Raw genomic sequence first — 20,339 nt, forward strand, 5'->3', positions numbered from 1 at the left:
ACCAACCAACCAGTGCATAAACCTTATTTGCACCTCAATTCAAGTAAACATAAAGATAAATTATAAAACAATAAAAGTAAAAATAATAAGGAAATGAATGCAACAATAACGAATTATAATGTAACACATATTCAAAATTATTACTACAGTTAGGTAAAAGGCTCTAACTAGGAGTATATAGGAGCCCTGATGGCACAGTGGTTAAGAGCTTGGCTGCAAACCAAAAAGTGGGTAGTTAGAATCCACCAACCACTCCTTGGATCCTACAAGGTCGCTGTGAGTTGAAATCGACTGAATGGGAACAGACTTTTTTGGTTTTATATACATCTGTGCAAATGGGTATAAAGACTTACCCACCCTTATTAGTTTCAAACTATGGGAAGTTATAAAAATCTCTAGTTTATTATGAATCACTCTTTATTCTCAACACACAGAAGTCTGGCTGCTGACAGTGAGCTATGCAGCTCTGACCCAGTACTCCTGGGTGCAGATTTGTACTTCAATGCTCTGGAAACACAGCAGTGCCTGTTTTAGCAGTCATGATTTTCACACGTCATAAAGATGATGCATTTAAAAAAAAAAAACTTCAGAATTATTAATTTAATTGAAAATTAAAGTCTCAATATAGTTCATAAAGAGTAAATGAGGGGAAGGCAGGGCCAAGATGGCAGAGTAGTCAGACACTTTCTGTGGTCCCTCTTACAACAAAGACCCACAGAAACAAGTGAATCGATTATATGACAGTCTAGGAGCCCTGAACATCAAAGACAAAGTTGAGTTGGACTGAGTGGCAGGGGGAGGGAGAAGCAGTGATAAAATGCCAGACCTGATCTAGAAGGCACCAGCACCATACAGGCTGGATCGGCTGGCGCACACAGGCTGAAGCAAGCAGTAGCACTCGGGACATGTTTTCCATACTGAGAGAAACCAAGTGGCAGAGAGTGTGTGCAAGCCTGGAGAACCAGGGGAAAGCAGCACTGAATCTGCAAAAGTACAAGTGTCTAACCTACAGAGTGGGATCAAAAACAACCTTCGCTACTCTGGGAAGTATCTCTCTCCCATTTACCTGCTCTGCTCTGGTCCCAGGTCAGCTTCAGCAATTGCTGTGTCCCATGGGCCAGAATTGGGACCCGTTGCCCACTCAAGCCATTCCCCCCAGCTTTGGAGAGGGAACAAATTAACCAACAGGAAAAATAATCTGCCAGCTCCCCTAAGCCAGAAATGAAGCGCAGGCACAGCACTTTCCCTAGACACAGGCATAAGGGGTCCATGGACTTTGAACACCTTTTACCCCTGCATAGACCTGTGCAGGCCCATCAACAGCATAGGACCTCATTAGCAAAGTACGACAGGGTATAAACCTGTAGGCTGTTTTCAACTGCAACAGCTAAAAGGGAGAGGCAGATTTGTGACAACTGACAACGCCCTGCCCATTAAGCAGCATCCTTACCTACCCACAACAGGGGCCTGAAGACCGGTGGCTCCACCCACTCCACCTAGCCACCTGTGAAAGGGGTTCGAGAATAAGTGGTGCCTCCCAGTCCTTACAACCAACAACATTGGGTGCCCAAAGTCTGGCTATAAAATCCACCAACCTACGTGCTCTAGGGAACAGTGACACACCTTCTACCTCAAGCATTCAGGGGCAGCTGTCAGCCCCCTACCTTGCTCAGCACATAACCCCCTACTGCAGCCAGCTAATTGTGCCTATTCCAATCACCCCTATGTAGCTCTACTTGTCTAGGACAGTAGGTGGAACCCTGCACCATGCACTTGGTGACTGACGACCTGGGAACCTGAGCTGAATCCACACAAGAAAAGTAAATGGACTCCTGGGCTCGAATGCCTAGTAACAGCTCTAACCACCTGGTGACAGAACATGAGAGCTTCAAAGATGCCAATAATCAAAATAGCTCGTAAAACCAGCCTATCTGGGTACATCAAAACAAAACAAAAAGTTAGGACACAGTAAACAAAATAAATAAATATAATAACTTATTGATGGCTCAGAGACAACAGTTAATATCAAATCCCATAAAGAGGTAGACCATGATGGCTTCAGAAAGTGACCCAAACAAAGAACCAAGAAACCTCCCAGAGAAAGAGAAATTCCTGGAGTTACCAGAGGTAGAATTCAAAAGATTAATACACAGAGCTTTTCAAGAGATAAGGAAGGACATCTGGCAAAATGCAGAACAAGCCAAGGAACACACAGACAAAGCAACAGAGGAACTTATGAAGGTTATACAAGAACATAATGACAAATTTAAGAGGCTGCAAGAATCCATACGGAGACAGCAAACAAAATTCAAACGATTAACAATAAAATTTCAGAATTAGGCAACTCAATAGCAAGTCATAGGAGAAGAATCAAGGAAATGAAAGTAAGAATTAGTGAGACTGAAGATAAAGCACTTGATACCAACTTACTTGAGGCAATGGAAGGCAGAATTAGTGAGACTGAAGATAAAGCACTTGAGACCAACTTAACTGAGAAAATAACCTAAAAAAATGAGGAAACCCTAAGAATTATGTGGAATTCTATCAAGAGGAATAACCTACAAGTGATTGGAGTACCAGAATGGAGGGGGATAACAAAAAATGCAGAGAACTGTTGAAAATTTTGTTGGCAGAAAATTTCCCTGATATCATGAAAGACAAGAAGATATCTATCCAAGAAGCTCGTCAAACCCCACACAGGGTAGAATCCAAAAGAAAGTCACTAAGATATATCATAATCAAGCTTGCCAAAACCAAAGACAACAAGACAATTTTAAGAGTGGCTACGGATAAATGAAAATGAGAGTCAATAAGTCTAAACTCTGACTACTGAGCAGAAACCACGAAGGAACAAAGGCAATGAGATGACATGTATATAAAGCCTCAAAGGAAAAAACTGTCAACCAAGAATTATATATCCAGCAAACCTGTCCCTCAAATATGATGGCAAAATTAGGGCATTTCAAGATAAAAAGAAGTTAAGGGAATTTCTAAATACCAAACAAATATTATAAGAAATACTAAAGGGAGTCCCCAGTTAGAAAAACAATAACATCAGATGACAGCCCAAGAGCCCAAGACTAAAAAACAGGACAGAACGACCAGATATCAACCCAGACAAAGAAGTCACAAAAATAAATCAAAGCTAAAACATGAAAAATTGGGAAACAGAGAAGTCAATATGTAACAGACAACAACATTAAACCAAAAAAGAGGGACAAACTAAAGTAGTCATAGAACTTTCATATGCAAAGAAAGTCAAGGCGATATAAAGAAATAAAAGACTGGTTTAAACTTAGAAAAATAGAGGTAAATATTAAGGTAACCACAAAGGAAACTAGCAATTCTACACATCAAAATAAAAATAAGTAAAACATAAAGACACAGCAAATACAAAACCAACAACAATGACGAAAAAATACATAAAGAAAAACGACTCACACAGAAAATTAAGCAAAACAAAGAAACTGTCAACGGCGCAAAGAAAAAAATACACCAAAATGACAGCACTAAACTCATAAAAAAAATACCTATCATTAATTGCACAGAATGTAAATGGACGAAATACACCAACAAAGACACAGAGAGTGGCAGAATGGGCAAAATAACACAACCTGGCTATATGTCACCTACAAGAGACACACCTTAGACTCAAAGACACAAACAAACTAAAACTCAAAGGATGGAAAAATATATCAACCAAACAACAATTAAAAAAGAGCAGGAGTGGTCATAACAATCTCTGATAAAATAGATTTTAAAGCAAAATCTACCACAAAGGACAAGGAAGGGCACTATATAATGATTCAAGGGTCGATACACCAGAGGACGTACCCATAACAAATATTTATACACTCAACGACAGGGCTCCAAAATACATAGAACAAATTCTAACAGCATTGAAAAGAGGAACAGACAGCTCCACAATAAAACTAGGAGACTTCAAGACATCACTTTTAGTGAGAAATAGAACAGCCAGAGAGAAGCTCCATAAAGACACGCAAGATCTAATTGCCATAATCAAGCAACGTGATCTCACAGACATATACAGAACACTCCACCCAATAGCAGCTAACTATACTTTTTTTCTCTAACACACATGGAACGTTCAACAGAACAGACCACTTATTAGGCCACAAAGCAAGCCTTAACACAATCCAAAACATCGAAATATTACAAAGCATCTTTTCTGATCATAAAGCCATAAAAGCAGAAATCAATAACAGAAAAAGGAAAGCAAATTGAATACATGGGAACTGAACAACACCTTACTCAAAAACTACTGGCTTATAGAAGAAATCAGGCGTAAATAAAGAAATTCACAGAACCAAATGACGATGAAAACATATCCTACCAGAACCTTTGGGACAAAGCAAAAGCAGTGCACAGAGGTCAATTTATAGCAACAATGCTTGCATCCAAAAAGAAAGGGCCAAAATCAAAACATTAACCCTACAATACAAACAAATAGAAAGAGAACAGCCAAAAAAGCCCACGGGCACAAGAAGAAAGGAAATAATAAGAATTAGAGTAGAAATAAGTGAAATACAGAATGGAAAAACAACTGAAAGAGTTAACAAGACCAAAAGCTGGTTCCTTCAAAAGATTAACAAAATCAATAAACCACTGGCCAAACTGACAAAAGAAAAACAGGAGAGGAAGCAAATAACCCGAATGAGAAAAGAGATGGGCAATGGCACCACAGACCCAAGTGAAATTAAAAGAATCATAACAGAATACTATGAAAAACTGTACTCTAACAAATTTGAAAATCTAGAGGAAAAGGACAAATTTCTAGAAACAAGCTACCTACATAAACTAACACAAACAGAAATAGAAAAACCGAATAAACCTATAAAAAAGGAGACTGAAAAGGTAATTAAAAAACTCCAAACAAACAAAAAAGCCCTGGCCGTGACAGCTTCACTGGAGAATTCTACTAAACTTTCAGAGAAAAGTTAACACCACCACTACTAAAGGTATTTCAGAGCATTGAAAAGGATGGAATACTCCCGAAATCATTTGATGAAGCCAGAATAACCCTGATACCAAAATCAGGTAAAGACACCACAAAAAAAGAAAATTATAAACCAATATCCCTAAAGAACGTAGACATAAAACCTTCAACAAAATTCTAGCCAATAGAATTCAACAACATATCAAAAAAATAATTCACCATGACCAACTGAGTTTCATACCAGGTATACAAGGAAGGTTCAACACTAGAAAAACAATCAATGTAATCCATCACATAAATATCACAAAAGATAAGAACCACATAGTCTCATCAATTGATGCAGAAAAGGCATTTGACAAAGTCCAACACCGATTCATGATAAAAACTCTCAGCAAAATAGGAATAGAAAGGAAATTTCTCAACATATCAAAGAGCATTTATACAATGCCAACAGACAAATCATCCTAAATGGACAGAGTGTGAAAGCATTCCCCTTGAGAGCAGGAACCAGACAAAGATGTCCTTTATCACTACTCTTATTCAGCATTGTGCTGGAGGTCCAAGCCAGAGTAATACAGCAAGAGAAAGAAATAAAGGGCATCTAAATTGTACAGAAGAAATAAAAGTATCTCTATTTGCAGGTGCTATGATCTTATACACAGAAAACCCCAAAGAATCCACAAGAAAACTGCTGGAACTAATAGAAGGTTTTAGCAAAGTATCAGGATACATGACAAACACACAAAAATCAGTTGGACTTTGAAGAGGAAATCACCAAATCAATACCATTCATGACAGCCCCCAAGAAGATAAAATCCTCAGGAATAAATCTAACCAGAGATGTAAAAGACCTATACAAAGAAAAATCAAGACACTACTGCAAGAAACCAAAAGAGGCCCATATAAGTGGAAAAACAAACCTTCCTCACACATAGGAAGACTCAACATTGTGAAAATGTTAATTCTATCCAAAGCAATCTACAGATACGATGCAATCTTGATCCAAATTCCAACATTTTTTAATGAGATGGAGAAACAAGTCAACAACTTCATATGGAAAGGGAAGAGGTCTCGGATAAGTAAAACATTACTGAAGAAGAACAAAGTTGGAGGCCTCACACTACCTGATTTTAGAACCTATTATACCATGATGGCAGTCAAAACAGCCTAATACTTGTACAACAACACATACATAGACCAATGGAACAGAATTGAGAATCCAGATGTAAATTCATCCACCTAAGAGCAGCTGCTATTTGATAAAGGCCCAAAAGTTGTTAAATGGGGAAAAGACAATCTCTTCAACAAATGGTGCTGGCGTAACTGGAAATTTATGTGCAAAAAAATGAAACAAGACCCATACCTCATACCATGCACAAAAATCTAACCCAAAATGGATACAAGACCTAAATATAAAATCTAAATGATAAAGATTATGGAAGAAAAATTGGGGACAATGCTAGGAGCCCTAATACATGGCATAAACAGAATACAACCCATAACTAACAATGCACAAACACCAGAAGAGAAATGAGATAACTGGGAGCACCTAAAAATCAAACACTTACGCTCATCAAAAAACTTCACGAAAAGAGTAAAAAGACAATTATAGACTGGGAAAAAAATTTTGGCTACAAAATACCTGATCAGGGTCTCATCTCTAAAATCTACAGGATACCACAAAACCTAAACAACAAAAAGACAAATAACCCAATTAAAAAATGGGCAAATGATACGAACAGACACTTCACCGAAGAAAACATTCAGGCGGCTAGTTGGAGAGGTTGTGGAGAGGCTGGAACACTTATACACTGCTGGTGGGAATGTAAAACAGTACAACCACTTTTGAAATCGATTTGGTGCTTCCTTAAAAAAGCTAGAAATAGAACTACCATAGGATCCAGCAATCCCACTCCTTGGAATATATCCTATATATAAGAGCCTTAACATGAACAGATATAAGCATACCCATGTTCACTGCAGCACTGTTTACAATAGCAAAGAGTTGGAAGGAAGCAAGGTGCCCATCAACAGATGAATGGATAAATTATGGTATATTTACACAATGATAAAGAACAACGGTGAATCTGTGAAACATCTCATAGCATGGAGGAATCTGGAAGGCATTATGCTGAGTGAAATTACTCAGTCACAAAAGGACAAATATTATATGAGACCTATAAGTACTCAAGAAATAGTTTAAACACAGAAGAAAATATTCTTCGATGGTTATGAGGGTGGGGAGGAAGGGAGAGGGGTATTCACTAACCAGATAGTAGACAAGAACTATTTAAGGTAAAGGGAAAGACAACACACGATACGGGAAAGGTCAACACAACTGGACTAAACCAAAAGCAAAGAATTTTCCTGAATACAACCGAACTCTTCAAAGGCCAGAGAAGCAGGGGCAGGGGTCTGGGGACCATAGTTTCAGGGGACATCTAGGTCAATGGTCATAACAAAATATATTAAGATAACATTCCGCATCCCATCTTGGTGAGTTGCGTCTGGTGTCTTAAAAGCTAGCGAGCAGCCATCTAAGATGCATCAATTGGTCTCAACCCACCTGGAGCAAAGGAGAATAAAGAACACCAAAGGTTCAAGGTAATTAAGAGTCCAGGAGACAGAAAGTACCACATAAACCAGAGACTATATAGGCCTGAGACCAGAAGAACTAGATGGTGCCCAGCTACAACTGATGACTGCCCTGACAGGGAACACAACAGAGAACCCCTGATGGAGCAGGAGAACAGTGGGATGCAGACCCCAAATTCTCGTAAAAATACCAGACTTAATGATCTGACTGAGACTAGAAGGACCCCGAAGGTCACAGTACTCAGACCTTCTGTTAGCCCAAGACTGGAACCATTCCCAAAGCCAACTCTTCAGATAGGGATTGGACTGGACTATAAGACAGAAAATGATACTGGTGAGGAGTGAGCTTCTTGGCTCAAGTAGACACATGAGACTATGTGGGCAACTCCTGTTGGAGGAGAGATGAGAAGGCAGAGAGGGACAGGAGATGGCTGAATGGACACAGGGTGGAGAGAAGTGTGCTGTCTCGTTAGATGGAGAGCAACTAGGAGTACCTAGCAAGGTGTATATAAGTTTTTATATGAGAGACTGACTTGATGTGTAAACTTTCACAATAAAAATAAATAAATAAATAAAGCTTGTGAGCGGTCATCTAAGATACTCCACTGGTCTCACCCCTTCAGGAGCAAAAGAGAGTGAAGACGATCAAAGACACAAGGGAAAGATTAGTCCAAAAGACTAATGGACCACAATGACCACAGCCTCTACCAGACTGAGTCCAGCACAACTAGATGAAGTCCTGCTACCACCATTGACTGCTCTGACAGGGATCACAACAGAAGGTCCTGGACAGAGCTGGAGAAAAATGTAGAACAAAATTGTAACTCACAAAAAAAGACCAGACTTACTGGCCTGGCAGAGACTGGAAAACCCCCGAGAGTATGACCCCTGGACATGCTTTTAGTTCAGTACAAAGTCACTCCTGAGGTTCACCCTTCAGCCAAAGATTAGACAGGCCCATAAAACAAAGATGGTCTAAAGGGGCACACCAGTCCAGGGGCAAGGACTGAAAGGCAGGAGTGGAAGGGAAAGCTGGCAATAGGAAACCCAAGGTCAAGGAGGGAGAATATTGACATGTCGTGGGGTTGGTAACCAATGCCACAAAATAATACGTGTAGTAATTATTTAACGAGAACCTAGTTTATTCTGTAAACCTTCATCTAAAGTACAATAACAACAAAAAAAAAATAAGGCTAAATAAATAAATGTTGGAGAGGTTGTGGAGAGACTGGAACACTTATACACTGCTAGTGGGAATGCAAAATAATACAACCACTTTGAAAACTGCTTTGGTGCCCCCTTAAAAAGCTAAAAATAGAAGTACCATAAGGGACAGAGTAGCAGGGGCGGAGGTCTGGGGACCATGGTTTCGGGGGACATCTAGGTCAACTGGCATAACAAAGTGTATTAAGAAAATGTTCTGCATCTCACTTTGATGAGTGGCGCCTGGGATCTTAAAAGCTAGCGAGCAGCCATCTAAGATGCATCAATTGGTCCCAAACCACCTAGAGCAAAGGAAAATGAAGAACGCCAAAGACACAAGGAAAATGTTAGCCCAAAAGTTAAAAGGGCCACATAAACCAGAGACTCCATCAGCCTGAGACCCGAATAACTATATGGTACCTTGCTGCCACCAATGACCAACCTGACAGGGAACACAAGACAGAATCCCTGACGGAGCTGGAGAAAAGTGGGGTGCAGAAGTCAAATTCTAGTAAAAAGGCCGGACTTAATGGTCTGACTGAGGCTAGACGAACCCCAGAAGACATGGCCCCCGGATTCTTTGTTAACTCAGAACTAAAACCATTCTTGAAGCTAACTGTTGAAACAAAGATTAGACTGGACTATAAAACACAAAATAATCCTTGTGAAGAGTGTGCTTCTTAGTTCAAGTAGATACAGGAGACTAAATGGGCAGCTCCTCTTCAGAGGCGGAATGAGAAGGGTGCAACTAGGGTTACATATGTGTATAAATTTTTGAGTTAGAAATTAACTTGAGCTGTAAACTTTCACCTATACATTAAAAAAAAAAAAAAGAGTGAGGTAAGTATATACAAAACAATAATCATTCTTGTTTCATAGATTTTTTAGTTGTATACTTCTAAGAAACACATTTCAGTTCAGCTTTATTTCACTTTCACCAATCTTAATTGTCCACTCATTAGCTCTTCATCATTCCTGTTTCACTCCCGGGACCAGTTATTAGCAAGTCACTTAACCACAGTTAACCAATAACCAGGATACATAAAAAGCAATATCCCAAAATGAAACACATAAAAAGTCCACTGTGAAAATTAATCTAACGGCATCACCCATTTCTTTTTTTCAAGCAGCTACCACTTAATGGCCTGTGATATACAGGCTGCACATAATTATAAGAATTTAAGATATAATACAAAACACAAACTAAACTGCATTTTGGTTAACTGGATACAGAAATAATTTCAACTCTCTGAAGTTACCCAACTGTAGCTGAACTGCAGAGCTGGAAAATAATTGGATATGTGTATAAATCTTGAAACCAGCTCCCAACTATAATCATTTTTTAAAACACTCAATATAGGCTCAGCATTTTATCATTTTCAAATATCTTCACAGATAAGATCTATCCTGCTCTTCAAAACCAGCTCAGCTAAAGGCAGAGCAGGTGTTGTGCCCTTATTTCAGAGATGAAGAGATAGAATCAGAGATGCTAAGTGATTTGATCAAGGTCACATGTGGAGAGCGTGCATATACTTGAAAATAATTTTCAGAAGCATAAGAAAAGCTCTAGAAGAGTGCTACACACAATTCTTGGAAGAAATCTGACCAGGTAATGAGACTGCACTCATAGGCCACACATGGAAATCAATTCCATTCCTTCACACAGAGGATGGGCAATAAATAGTGATCTTGCCACCTTAATACAAGAATCTAAATACAGTTTCATAGGTGTCACCAAAACAGTATAGAACAAGTCGCATTAATGCAGCACAGAAAAGAAAACTCAGAGCTAGCCCAAAAGAGACAAATTTAACAGGGGAAATGAGAGAATACGTCAGGAACGTAATGTTCAGTTGTAGAAAATTCTATGAGCCTGTGATACAAAATAGTGATTCTCAGATAAGTCATATTTCTAAAACATACGGGACAATAAAACCAGTTGGCTAATGCTGCATTCTTCTGAATGAAAATGTGAAAAGAAAATAAAAATGGAAGTTACCTCTTATTGGCCAGTTGCAAGGCTTAGTTCCAGTATCCTTCCGAGCGTGAGCTCGCTGAGGCTTCACAGCAGCACTAGTAGATGCATATAACTATCACCCCGACTGAAAGAAGAGGCCACGGAGGCCCAGAGGATGTGAGCAGTCTACCAAGGTCACACGTTTACTGGTGTGCGCAGCCAGGATCCCAGCCAGGCTGTCTGGCTCCTGACTCTTTAGCACCTATTGACACTATCATTTCATAAAAGAAGTGATGTTTTAGCACAAAAACCAGGCAGGAAGTCTTAGGATGAGAACTGATCTTTCAAAAAAGCTCACAATTTTCCCGCTTTTGAGCAGGTTTTGACCATGTCATTACAGGCCTCCCCTGGCCTGCAGAGCCGTAGTTGGTAAGCATGATGATGGAGCATTTGGACAAGGAAAACCTAAAAATGAGGCTGAAAGAATATCAGGTAGGACACTATCAATCACCTCATTAGAAAGAGAATAACCAATGAATCAGTCTTCACGTTGAAGACATCTCCAAGCTCAACCAGACCAAACCTCTTATGACTATAATCGCCTTGTCAGGTTCCGCCTAAACCGATCAGCCACAAAAACTCACTATTCATGGCTCAGCTCCTAGCAACTTTGTACAGTTACCCTATTCTTCCCCAACCCCTTCCTCAGTTCTTTCTACCCTTCCTCCTTGGTGGAGCAAGGTTCCAGAACCTTCCTATCCTCATTGCTCTCCCTTGCACAGTCTACTTTGTGCTGTCTCTCTTAAAATGCAGAGATCAGAAGTAAATACAGTGTCTGGAGTGGAAGCAAACTGCACTGGTAGGACCTGACTACCACCTCCTTCAACATGAGCATTCTGCTTTCTTTAATGCAACCTAAGATTAGGCTGTTTTTTTTTTTTTTGGACAGGGGGTGGTGTGTGTGTGTGTAGAGGGAGTGGGCATGAGGCAACATCATCACATTGCTGATTAATATAATATGATTCATATGCATGTAAGCAAAATCCACGATCCCTTTTTTATATACGCTGCTGCTCAACTTTATGACTCTAATTCCTCGGTGGTATTGTGGCTTTTGAAACCACAGAGGGTGATTTACATCTATTCCTCCTACCACCCTATTAGATGCATCCACTGGTCAAGCCTGGTCAAGGGCATTTTCCATTTACCTCTGCAGAATGTTTACAGTCACCCCAGTTTTATGAGACCCATAACTTTCTCTTTCTGAACCTAAGTGCTCACATTCCATCTGAGTAACAATTTGGGGCCAATATTAAACTTTCCAGTTTATAGTCAGAATTAACTCGATGGCAACTAGCAACACAGTGGATGGCACCTATCTTCTTTACTTCACCAGTCCTAGCTGCAGGTGTCTTCAAACACCTCAGGTCAGAAAGGGTGGAATATATTTCTTCATCCAGTCAAAAGGCTCATTCGACTTCACTTTCCTCGCCCACCTCACAGGCCTCCCCATCTAAGCTCTAACTTTGATTCTCCCACTGCCATAAGCAGTGTCACCTGTAGGCCAGACAGGTACGGGGAGAGGTGGGGGCACCACTGGGCTCCCTTGCTTAGCTGAGCTTTAAGTTTTATGGCACCATGCTGGCATATGAACCCCTATTTCCTAAAAAGAACTGCCAACCTATTAGGAGAGGGTGCTGTGTCTTTGAAAGCTGTGTGTTTACATGCCATACAGCAGTATCAAATAAGCTTCCCCAAAACAGAAAGGGATTCATTATGTTCAGGGAACAGCCAGCCAGCCACTGTGTCAGGAGTTAAAATGTACAGACACAAACCCAAGAGAACAGACAGAATGTGTGAAACAAGAACAGGACTCAACACAGTCGGTGGGTGGGTGGCTAGTGGCTCTCCAATCTCAACAATAAAATCTAACCTTCTTCTGGAGAGAATGAGCAATCCTATACTGCCATGACCAAAACAGGGTACCTTAAAGCAACCTGAAAGTAAAATCGGACTAAGCTTATTTCTTACAGGGCACACCCAGGGGTGCAAGAGGTCACCTGGGCCTCAATTCCCCTGTACGTAACCTACAGCTTACACTATCTTAAGACCTCACAAGGAAGTTATTAAATACATAATAGATGTCAAAGCAATTCCTATATTGTACAGTTATATATATATCAATTGCATTACAATAAGTGATAATAAAAGAAATTATTTCACAACAAAAAAGGGATTTGCTCAACTAAATAGAGACAGGAGACAGGGTTTGGAGACGTAACACTCCTTATGAAACTCCTTTCTCTTTAGAACCTGGAAACAGGGCTGCACACCTCATCAGTCCCGAACAGCCTCACTTATCCCAAAGCTGCGGCCCTAAGGGTGACGTGAGGGCATGGCACCTCAGCTGGGAAACACGCGAGGCTGACCAAAGAGGCCAGTTAGCACACTCAATAGCACATGTCCGCAGAAGAAAACAACACCTTCTCCTTTTCTAAGAAAAACTCTTTTGTTTTTTTTTTTTCAATTAGAATTTTTCCAAGAGATTTGAACTTATGGAAAAAAGCATACTTCAAATCACGAAGAAAAAACAAAACAGCCATAACAGGATAAGATTTAATAATTTTCTCCTGCTCTTATCAGAATGTGCTCTGAGCACTTTCAAAACTTAAAAAAAAGAACTGAAAGATACTGATGTGTCTTCTGAAATCATACTACCTGAAGAATCAATTAACACCATAAAAACTTATGGAATCGCCTCACCTCAGCCTAAAACTTACTACAAGGATTCTTCACTTAAATGATAACAGAGCGCTTCGGTATCCCAATATACTTCTTCTTTCTACTTCCTCCCAGAAAGTAACCATACAGAAACAACAGTATAACCTCTAATGGAAGTTTTCTTCAGATTTTGATTTTTATAAGACAACATTTTTCTTTTCATCAGCTCTACTCTTATTCAAGCTGAAGACGGTTTAGCACAGTCAATTAGAACATTATCATCTAAGAACTCAAAGATTTCATGCAGCCCACAAATCACTCTTGCTTATTTAACAAACGGGCTCCATGTCATTTGCAAAGCAGACCCTACATGAAATAGCCATCAATAAAAACACAGCTTTAAAGCTATCTCTAAAATGGAATTTTTATTCCAAAGCCCTCCAGGCTAAAAGCACATTAACTGTGAACAAAAAACAAAGGGACCAGGTCAGGATGATCTGACCTGTTAGCAGACATCATTAAAGTAGATAATTTGAACCTTAAGATCAATTCCTATGTGAACTATGTGATATTTAGAGTGAGGTGTAAATTAAGGATGGGGGGGGAAGGCATGGAGGCAAGATGAGAGGCACCAAATGTCAAGGTCACTGGTCCCAAAGCTCACAGGCTGGTAGGTGAAGGTTTGCAGTCTAACTGAGCTTTGGCTCACAGACAGATGCTGACATAGCCAGAGGGCAGTGTGTCAGCCAGCTGATAAACACCAATGCTCCAAGTCAGCACCTGGAAAAATAATGGCCATTGGTTACGGGTTTCCATCTACTCACCAGCACACTTTGTTCTGGTTCTAAGAGCTGGGCCAGGAGATCCAGTGCCACCCTCACCAGGCCTGGTAAGCAGCACGCTAATCTCATATTCAGTATCCGGGTCAAGGTGCCCAATTTTATAGCTTGTAGAATCCACCGGCTGCCGGTCGCTCCAGCTTCCGCTGGCAGTGCAATACTCCACTTCTCTTGCAACGATGGGCCCGTCCCCATTGATGGAGTTGGCATTGAGTTGTATCCACAGGTAGGTTGCTCCCACTGAGGCCAGCTGAGGTGGGGCAATAGGAACAGGTGGTTCTACAACAGGAAACCAGAGAGCCATTTTCAGATACTGCTGTCCAGAGTTTTAAAAGAGCTAAACATACATCAATTATTAAAATATGCTAGATATTAAAATTTCAGGAATGAATTTATACAAATGATTTTGTTTAGGTTAAAAAGAAAAGGTATACTGATAAAGGGTTTTACTACTTTGAAAGTTATAAAATAAACCACGCTAGAAACCTAAGCTTGTTTAAGTAGGTGGTTAATAAAAAGTAATTTATTTTAGGATGTGTCCATTTTTCCCATTTTACACAGACACCAAGGTTTGTTTGTTTTCACTGAGCGTAACTTGTGGACGCTGTCTTCAGAGGCAGTGTTTAAGGTCTCGGAGGCCCCCACTGTCAAGATCTTCATTGAGAATGTCTTCAAGATCATCAGAGCCACCAGTTCTCCACATCACTAAATTCAGCTTCCTTGAATTTATATGGCAGCAACATTATGACTTTAAAAACACAGATAAAGTTTCAGTTTATCTAATCATAAACACATTCCCAGGATGACTCGTTTCCCAAAAAATATCCACAATGGACTCACTCAGCCGGAGGAGAACTGAGCAGCGTGGACCAAAAAAGTCCACCACTGCTGCTGTTCTGAGAACCTGAGTAATGCATCATTAAAGCAGCGAACAGAAAGGAAGCTCTGGAGCACAGCGCACACAATGCTCAGTTTGATAAAGCTCAGAAATCAATAGCAAGCACTCTTTCCAACCCAAGAAAGTTCCTTTCATTGTTTCAAACTCAAGTCTCTTTTTCTAGGTCACTGAGAAAGGAGAGATATACAAACTTACTATAAACAGTGTTTAGTTAGGAGCTAGCTGAATGGCTTCCCAGGCACCAGATAAAGACCTTCCAGATGCCAATGTCACTATGAATGGCACACCACATGTGCTACTAGGAAACAAGATCACTGTACGAAACGTCATCGTTCTCTCTCAATGAATCAACATCTCAGAAACACCTGAGATGTAGCAATTTTTTTTTTCAGGAATGTGTCCTTGGGTGGTGTGTGCCTTTTTGGTGTATTCCCGTTTCTGTTACTGGAAAATGCTGGCTTGCATGCTACAACTTCCGCCGTCCTCTTCCATGGCAGACAGCGCGCTGACAGCCATTATGTTTCCTGCTGAACAGGACCTGGCAGCAGCCAGCAGCATCTGAGGGCTGCACCTGAGATGATACCAGCTTTTTCCCCCGAGATCAGTAAATTAAGAAAACAGCAGCATCAGTTCCCTTGGTTGGGCTGGGTGTCACTGTTCTTTTTTTTTTGTATCCAAAGGGCAATAAGTCACACCGCCTTTTATTTGGGGAACTACAAATTTACTGTGAATTTACTAAGATATTGTTCTTATACTTCATAAACTAAAACTTTGTGCTGGCTCTTCATTTCTTTAAACAGTTCAGACTTAACTCACAGTGATTTAATATCAATTTGTTCATTAGGAGATTCCTTGAACCAAGATATGAAATGGACCTTTTATAGTACACCCTAAGGCATTAATGAAGCCAGGCTGAAAGAGCACTTAATTACCTTCAAGTCGCAAAGTTGGCAAGGGTTGTTGCACTGTCATTCAAAACACAACTCAGGGGTAAGGCCACAGAGCCCAGTGATCCCACCAATTCACCAATTCACTTAGACTGTTACTATTATCCTAAAAAGATGTGAATTTAAGGCTTTTTTTTTTTTTTTTTTGGTTTGTACAATATTTTCTCCATTAATTCCCCATAAGAAAAGAACCAAATATGTTAAATCAAATGAAAGATTCCACGAGAACCTAGAAACAGCCAAGAGAGAAGTCCCATAGGACTTCTGGGTTACAGAGGAATCAGCATATGCATAAGTCAATATTTAAGTTTTGGATAAATTTTTCCAAAGGGAGACAGGAAGGAAGGGAGGGAGGGATGACCTCAATCTATACAGAGTGATACAAAGCAATTAAAAACATTTCTTAATTCAAGTGAAAGTGAAAGGATATGACAGAGCTAATTCAAAACCAAGTCAATAAGGAAAGAACTTACACACATACACATAAATCTAACGGACACACACGAGATGTCCATGGGTGGCACAAACGGTTAGGCGCTCAACTATCAGTCAAAAGGTTGCTGGTTCAAACCCACTCAGAGGCACCTCTGAGGACAGGCCTGGCAATCTGCTTTCAAAAGGTTGCAGCCTGGAAAACCCTGCGGAGCAGTTCTCTGCACACATGGGGTTGCCATGAGTCAGAAACTAATGAGAACAATTGATATATACATTCAGATGCCTAACTTACACATCTGTATCAATACTTAGATATATGTATGTTTTATTTATATACACATACACACACGCGCACACACACACACACAGGATTTCCGAGGCTGTAGATCTTTACGAAAGCAGACTGCCACATCTTTCTCCTGTGGAGAGCATGGCAGGTTCCAACCACTGACATTTTGGTTAGCAGCCGAGTGCTTAATCATTGCACCACATGGGCTCCATACATACATAAACCAAAACCAAATCTGTTGCCATTGAGTAGATTCTGACTCATAGCAACCCAACAGGTCACAGTAAACTGTCCCATAGGGTTTCCAAGGTTGTACTCTTTTTGGAAAGGAGCCCTGGTGTGCGGTACTTGGCTGCTAACTGAAAGGTGCACGGTTTACTCACCAGGTGTTTCTGCAGCAGAAAGATGTGGCAGTCTGCTTCCGTAAAGATTACAGCCGTGGAAAACCTATGGGGCAGTTTGACTCTGTCCTGTAGGGTCGCTACGAGTCAGAATCAACTCAGCAGCAACGGGTTAGCCTTTGCGGAAGCAGACTGCCACATCCCTCTCCTGCAGAGTGGCTGGTGGGTTCAAGGTGCCAACTCTTCAGTTAGCAGCTGAGCACTTAACCACTGCACTACCAAGGCTCCCACTACACACACACATACACACACAAACACACATGCACTGTGGAGACTATATGAACTATTTTTATATCCTTGGTTATAAGGGTGGTAAACCAAAAACCAACCAAACCCCGTGCCGTCGAGTCGATCCCGACTCATAGCGACCCTATAAGGGTGGTGGATATGAATAAAGATGAGAGTGGCAGTTTAACAACTAAATGACTTGGGTTTCATCTGGGGGGCTGGCATCAAATTACTGTGTGACCTTAAGAAAGTTATAAACCATGGACTTTAGTTGCTTCATTAGTAAAGCATTAAAAAAAACCTCCAAATATTACATGGCATATATAAAATTATTATTAAATTATATAGGTGGCCTAAAAATGTCATTGTATCTTTTAAAGCAATTGTCTCAAGATAATACTGTATTAAACTGGGTTTTTGGGTTTAAACTTACAGTACCCAGCACATTATCTCATTCTCAAAAACAAAATCTATAGGAAAAATGACTATAAAATCACAAAGGGAGGAAAAATCAAATTGTAGATTGGAGCCATAGCTGCATGGAAGTTGTCACTGGCTGTGGCAGTGCACGGAGATGGGAGAGGTGCCTGGACATTTTGTCACAATGAGTCAAGATGCCACTACACTGTTAAAAAAAAAAAACCTGCAAATCTGACTCATAGCCACCCTACAGGATAGAAAAATTTGGTGTATAAATGTGAATGAGAACCCATTCATTTTTCGCATGTATGCTTGTCCTGGTAGACCAGAAACTTCTGATTCACTTACGACACTCAACAAATGAACTCTTCTACAGAGGAAATTTTTAGAGAAGCTTCTAGATTTGTATCATACTGATCATGAGTGAAGGATGCTATCTCTGTAACACGGACACTCACCGGAACAGGGAAGTATTACAGTGACTTGAAATCAGAAAAGGAAAAACAATAACAAAGAACTCAGCCGAGAAAAAAATAAATATAATCCTAACAATAAACAACTCAGCTGTGGGGACACCTAGGCTGCTCTGCTGGGCTTGGTGGTGAAGCAGGGTCCACGTTCTTCACTGTGATGCCTCACTTCCAGAAAGTCATCAGCAGGGAGCTGTGCTACCATGTGTAGTTTTTAGTTTTGTTATAGATACTAAACCTAAATGCAGATTTTATCCAGACAGACTAGTTAAAGTTTAACAACTCCAAACATACGAGATTCCAGTGAGGTAAAACATATTATTCAAGTAGCTATTTGGTATGTGCTTTCTTATACTGAATGTTAGTCATTGCCTCAGACTAATAATTCTTGAGGTAGACTCACTGAAAAATGTGTTCTCTCATAGGCCATGTGTGACTGACATTCACCTTAATGCTAATGGTCTTGCTTCACCACAGACGCAGGTGCCCAGACCACCTACGGATTTTATAACACAGCCTGTGTTCCCAGACAGTCTGGTTTAATAAAGGCCTGGCAGTGGGAGGGGGCTGGGGGCAGGCATTTACATTTCTTAAAACATGGCAAGGTAGTTGTGTGTGAATTTCCGAGTGAAGACCACTGACATAGAGGATCAGAGAGTAGGAACCACGCCCATCACCATCCTCAGCCCACCGTGCCCTAACATGTACTGGCTGCCTACTCTGGGCCCTGCTCTACGTACTGTATGCACACGTTTTTCATTGATTCTTGTCATAGCTCTGTAAGATGGGTAACGCTACTGTATCTGCTTTATAGATGAGGAGCACAGAGAAACTAAGCTACTGGTCCACGGCCATATATGGGGTTCTGGGACTTGGACCCAGGCAATCCTTAACACTCCTGCGTGGAGAAACTTGCTGATAGAATTGTAGTAATAGCCCATCCAGAACAGATGGATTTTACGTCCCATATTTAACAAATGGCAGGGAAAAAAATTAAAAGCGGCCATCATTCAGTTTTCCTGGGAAGATGTAGCAATCGCCTGTCACAAGTTGTCTAAAAGTGTCTCACGATACATCTGAAGTCAAATTATTCTGTCTGGGAGGAAAAACTGCCATAGCAGTTCAATACTATAAACTCCTCAGGCTACGAAAAAAAAAGGCATAAAATCAGCTAAAAGGAACTTATTTCTATTACTCCTCTGCTTTTTTTTTTCTCTTTCCCCACCTTCTTGAAGGTAAATGACTCAAAGTTTCAGTCATGCAAAATATAGTTATAGAGCTAATTGCAGCATTATGAATGTTAACACAGTATTACCAGTACTGCTTGTGTAATATCACTGAACATTTTTATACTGGCACTGCTTCATTTTATTAACCACCCTGCTATCATAAACACTCTGGTGAATATTTGCATTTTAAGTGATTTTATATCAGTAAGAAATTTTCATACCTTAACAAAACTTATAGGTTGTAATCTCTGTATATAGAGTTGGTAGAACTTGCCAAGAGCACATTCGTTTCTTTGTGCACAACTAAACCAACATAAATAAAATACGCTTTTTCAAATATACTGCTCACGTGCAAAATTTGTACTTAAAATGTGATCCATCAATATAGCCTGTCACCAAACTGCTGTTCAGAAACAGACAAGAATAAGTCTGAGCTTTAAACAAATAATGAACTAAAAACTGTCTAAGGCATCTGTTTTAATAGACTATTTAAAACACATTGAATACCTTTAACTACCAGCTCTGCGTAGTTTGATATCCCAACGCCGCCTTCAGTGCGAATCATGCAGCGGTACCTTCCAGCATCTCGTTTTGTCGTATTCATGACACTAAAGGAAGCTATGAATCGCCGGGAGTTAGTCACCTTTACCTCCTTCAGGGGGGCATCTCGCACATCAACGCCCTGCGTAAAAGGGGGGTGGGGGAGAACAGAAGAAACACTAAGATTCCCAGTAGAACATCACAGATGTT

The 20,339-nt window shown here is 40.3% G+C and overlaps 1 protein-coding gene across 3 annotated transcripts in view; it reads right to left on the minus strand.

Moving 5' to 3' along the window:
- The window catches only part of PTPRM (protein tyrosine phosphatase receptor type M), a 946,104-nt gene that overhangs the window by 481,945 nt on the left and 443,820 nt on the right, over positions 1–20,339 (minus strand). For all 3 annotated transcript variants that reach the window (XM_049900161.1, XM_049900160.1, XM_049900159.1), the window contains exons 6-7: positions 20,097–20,271; positions 14,258–14,551 (exon numbers count right to left, since the gene is read on the minus strand). In XM_049900161.1, coding sequence (XP_049756118.1) covers positions 14,258–14,551; positions 20,097–20,271 — 469 coding nt within the window. The remainder of the gene's footprint in view (positions 1–14,257; positions 14,552–20,096; positions 20,272–20,339) is intronic.

This window comes from Elephas maximus, chromosome 11, assembly GCF_024166365.1.
Source record: "Elephas maximus indicus isolate mEleMax1 chromosome 11, mEleMax1 primary haplotype, whole genome shotgun sequence".
Taxonomy (NCBI): Eukaryota; Metazoa; Chordata; class Mammalia; order Proboscidea; family Elephantidae; genus Elephas; species Elephas maximus.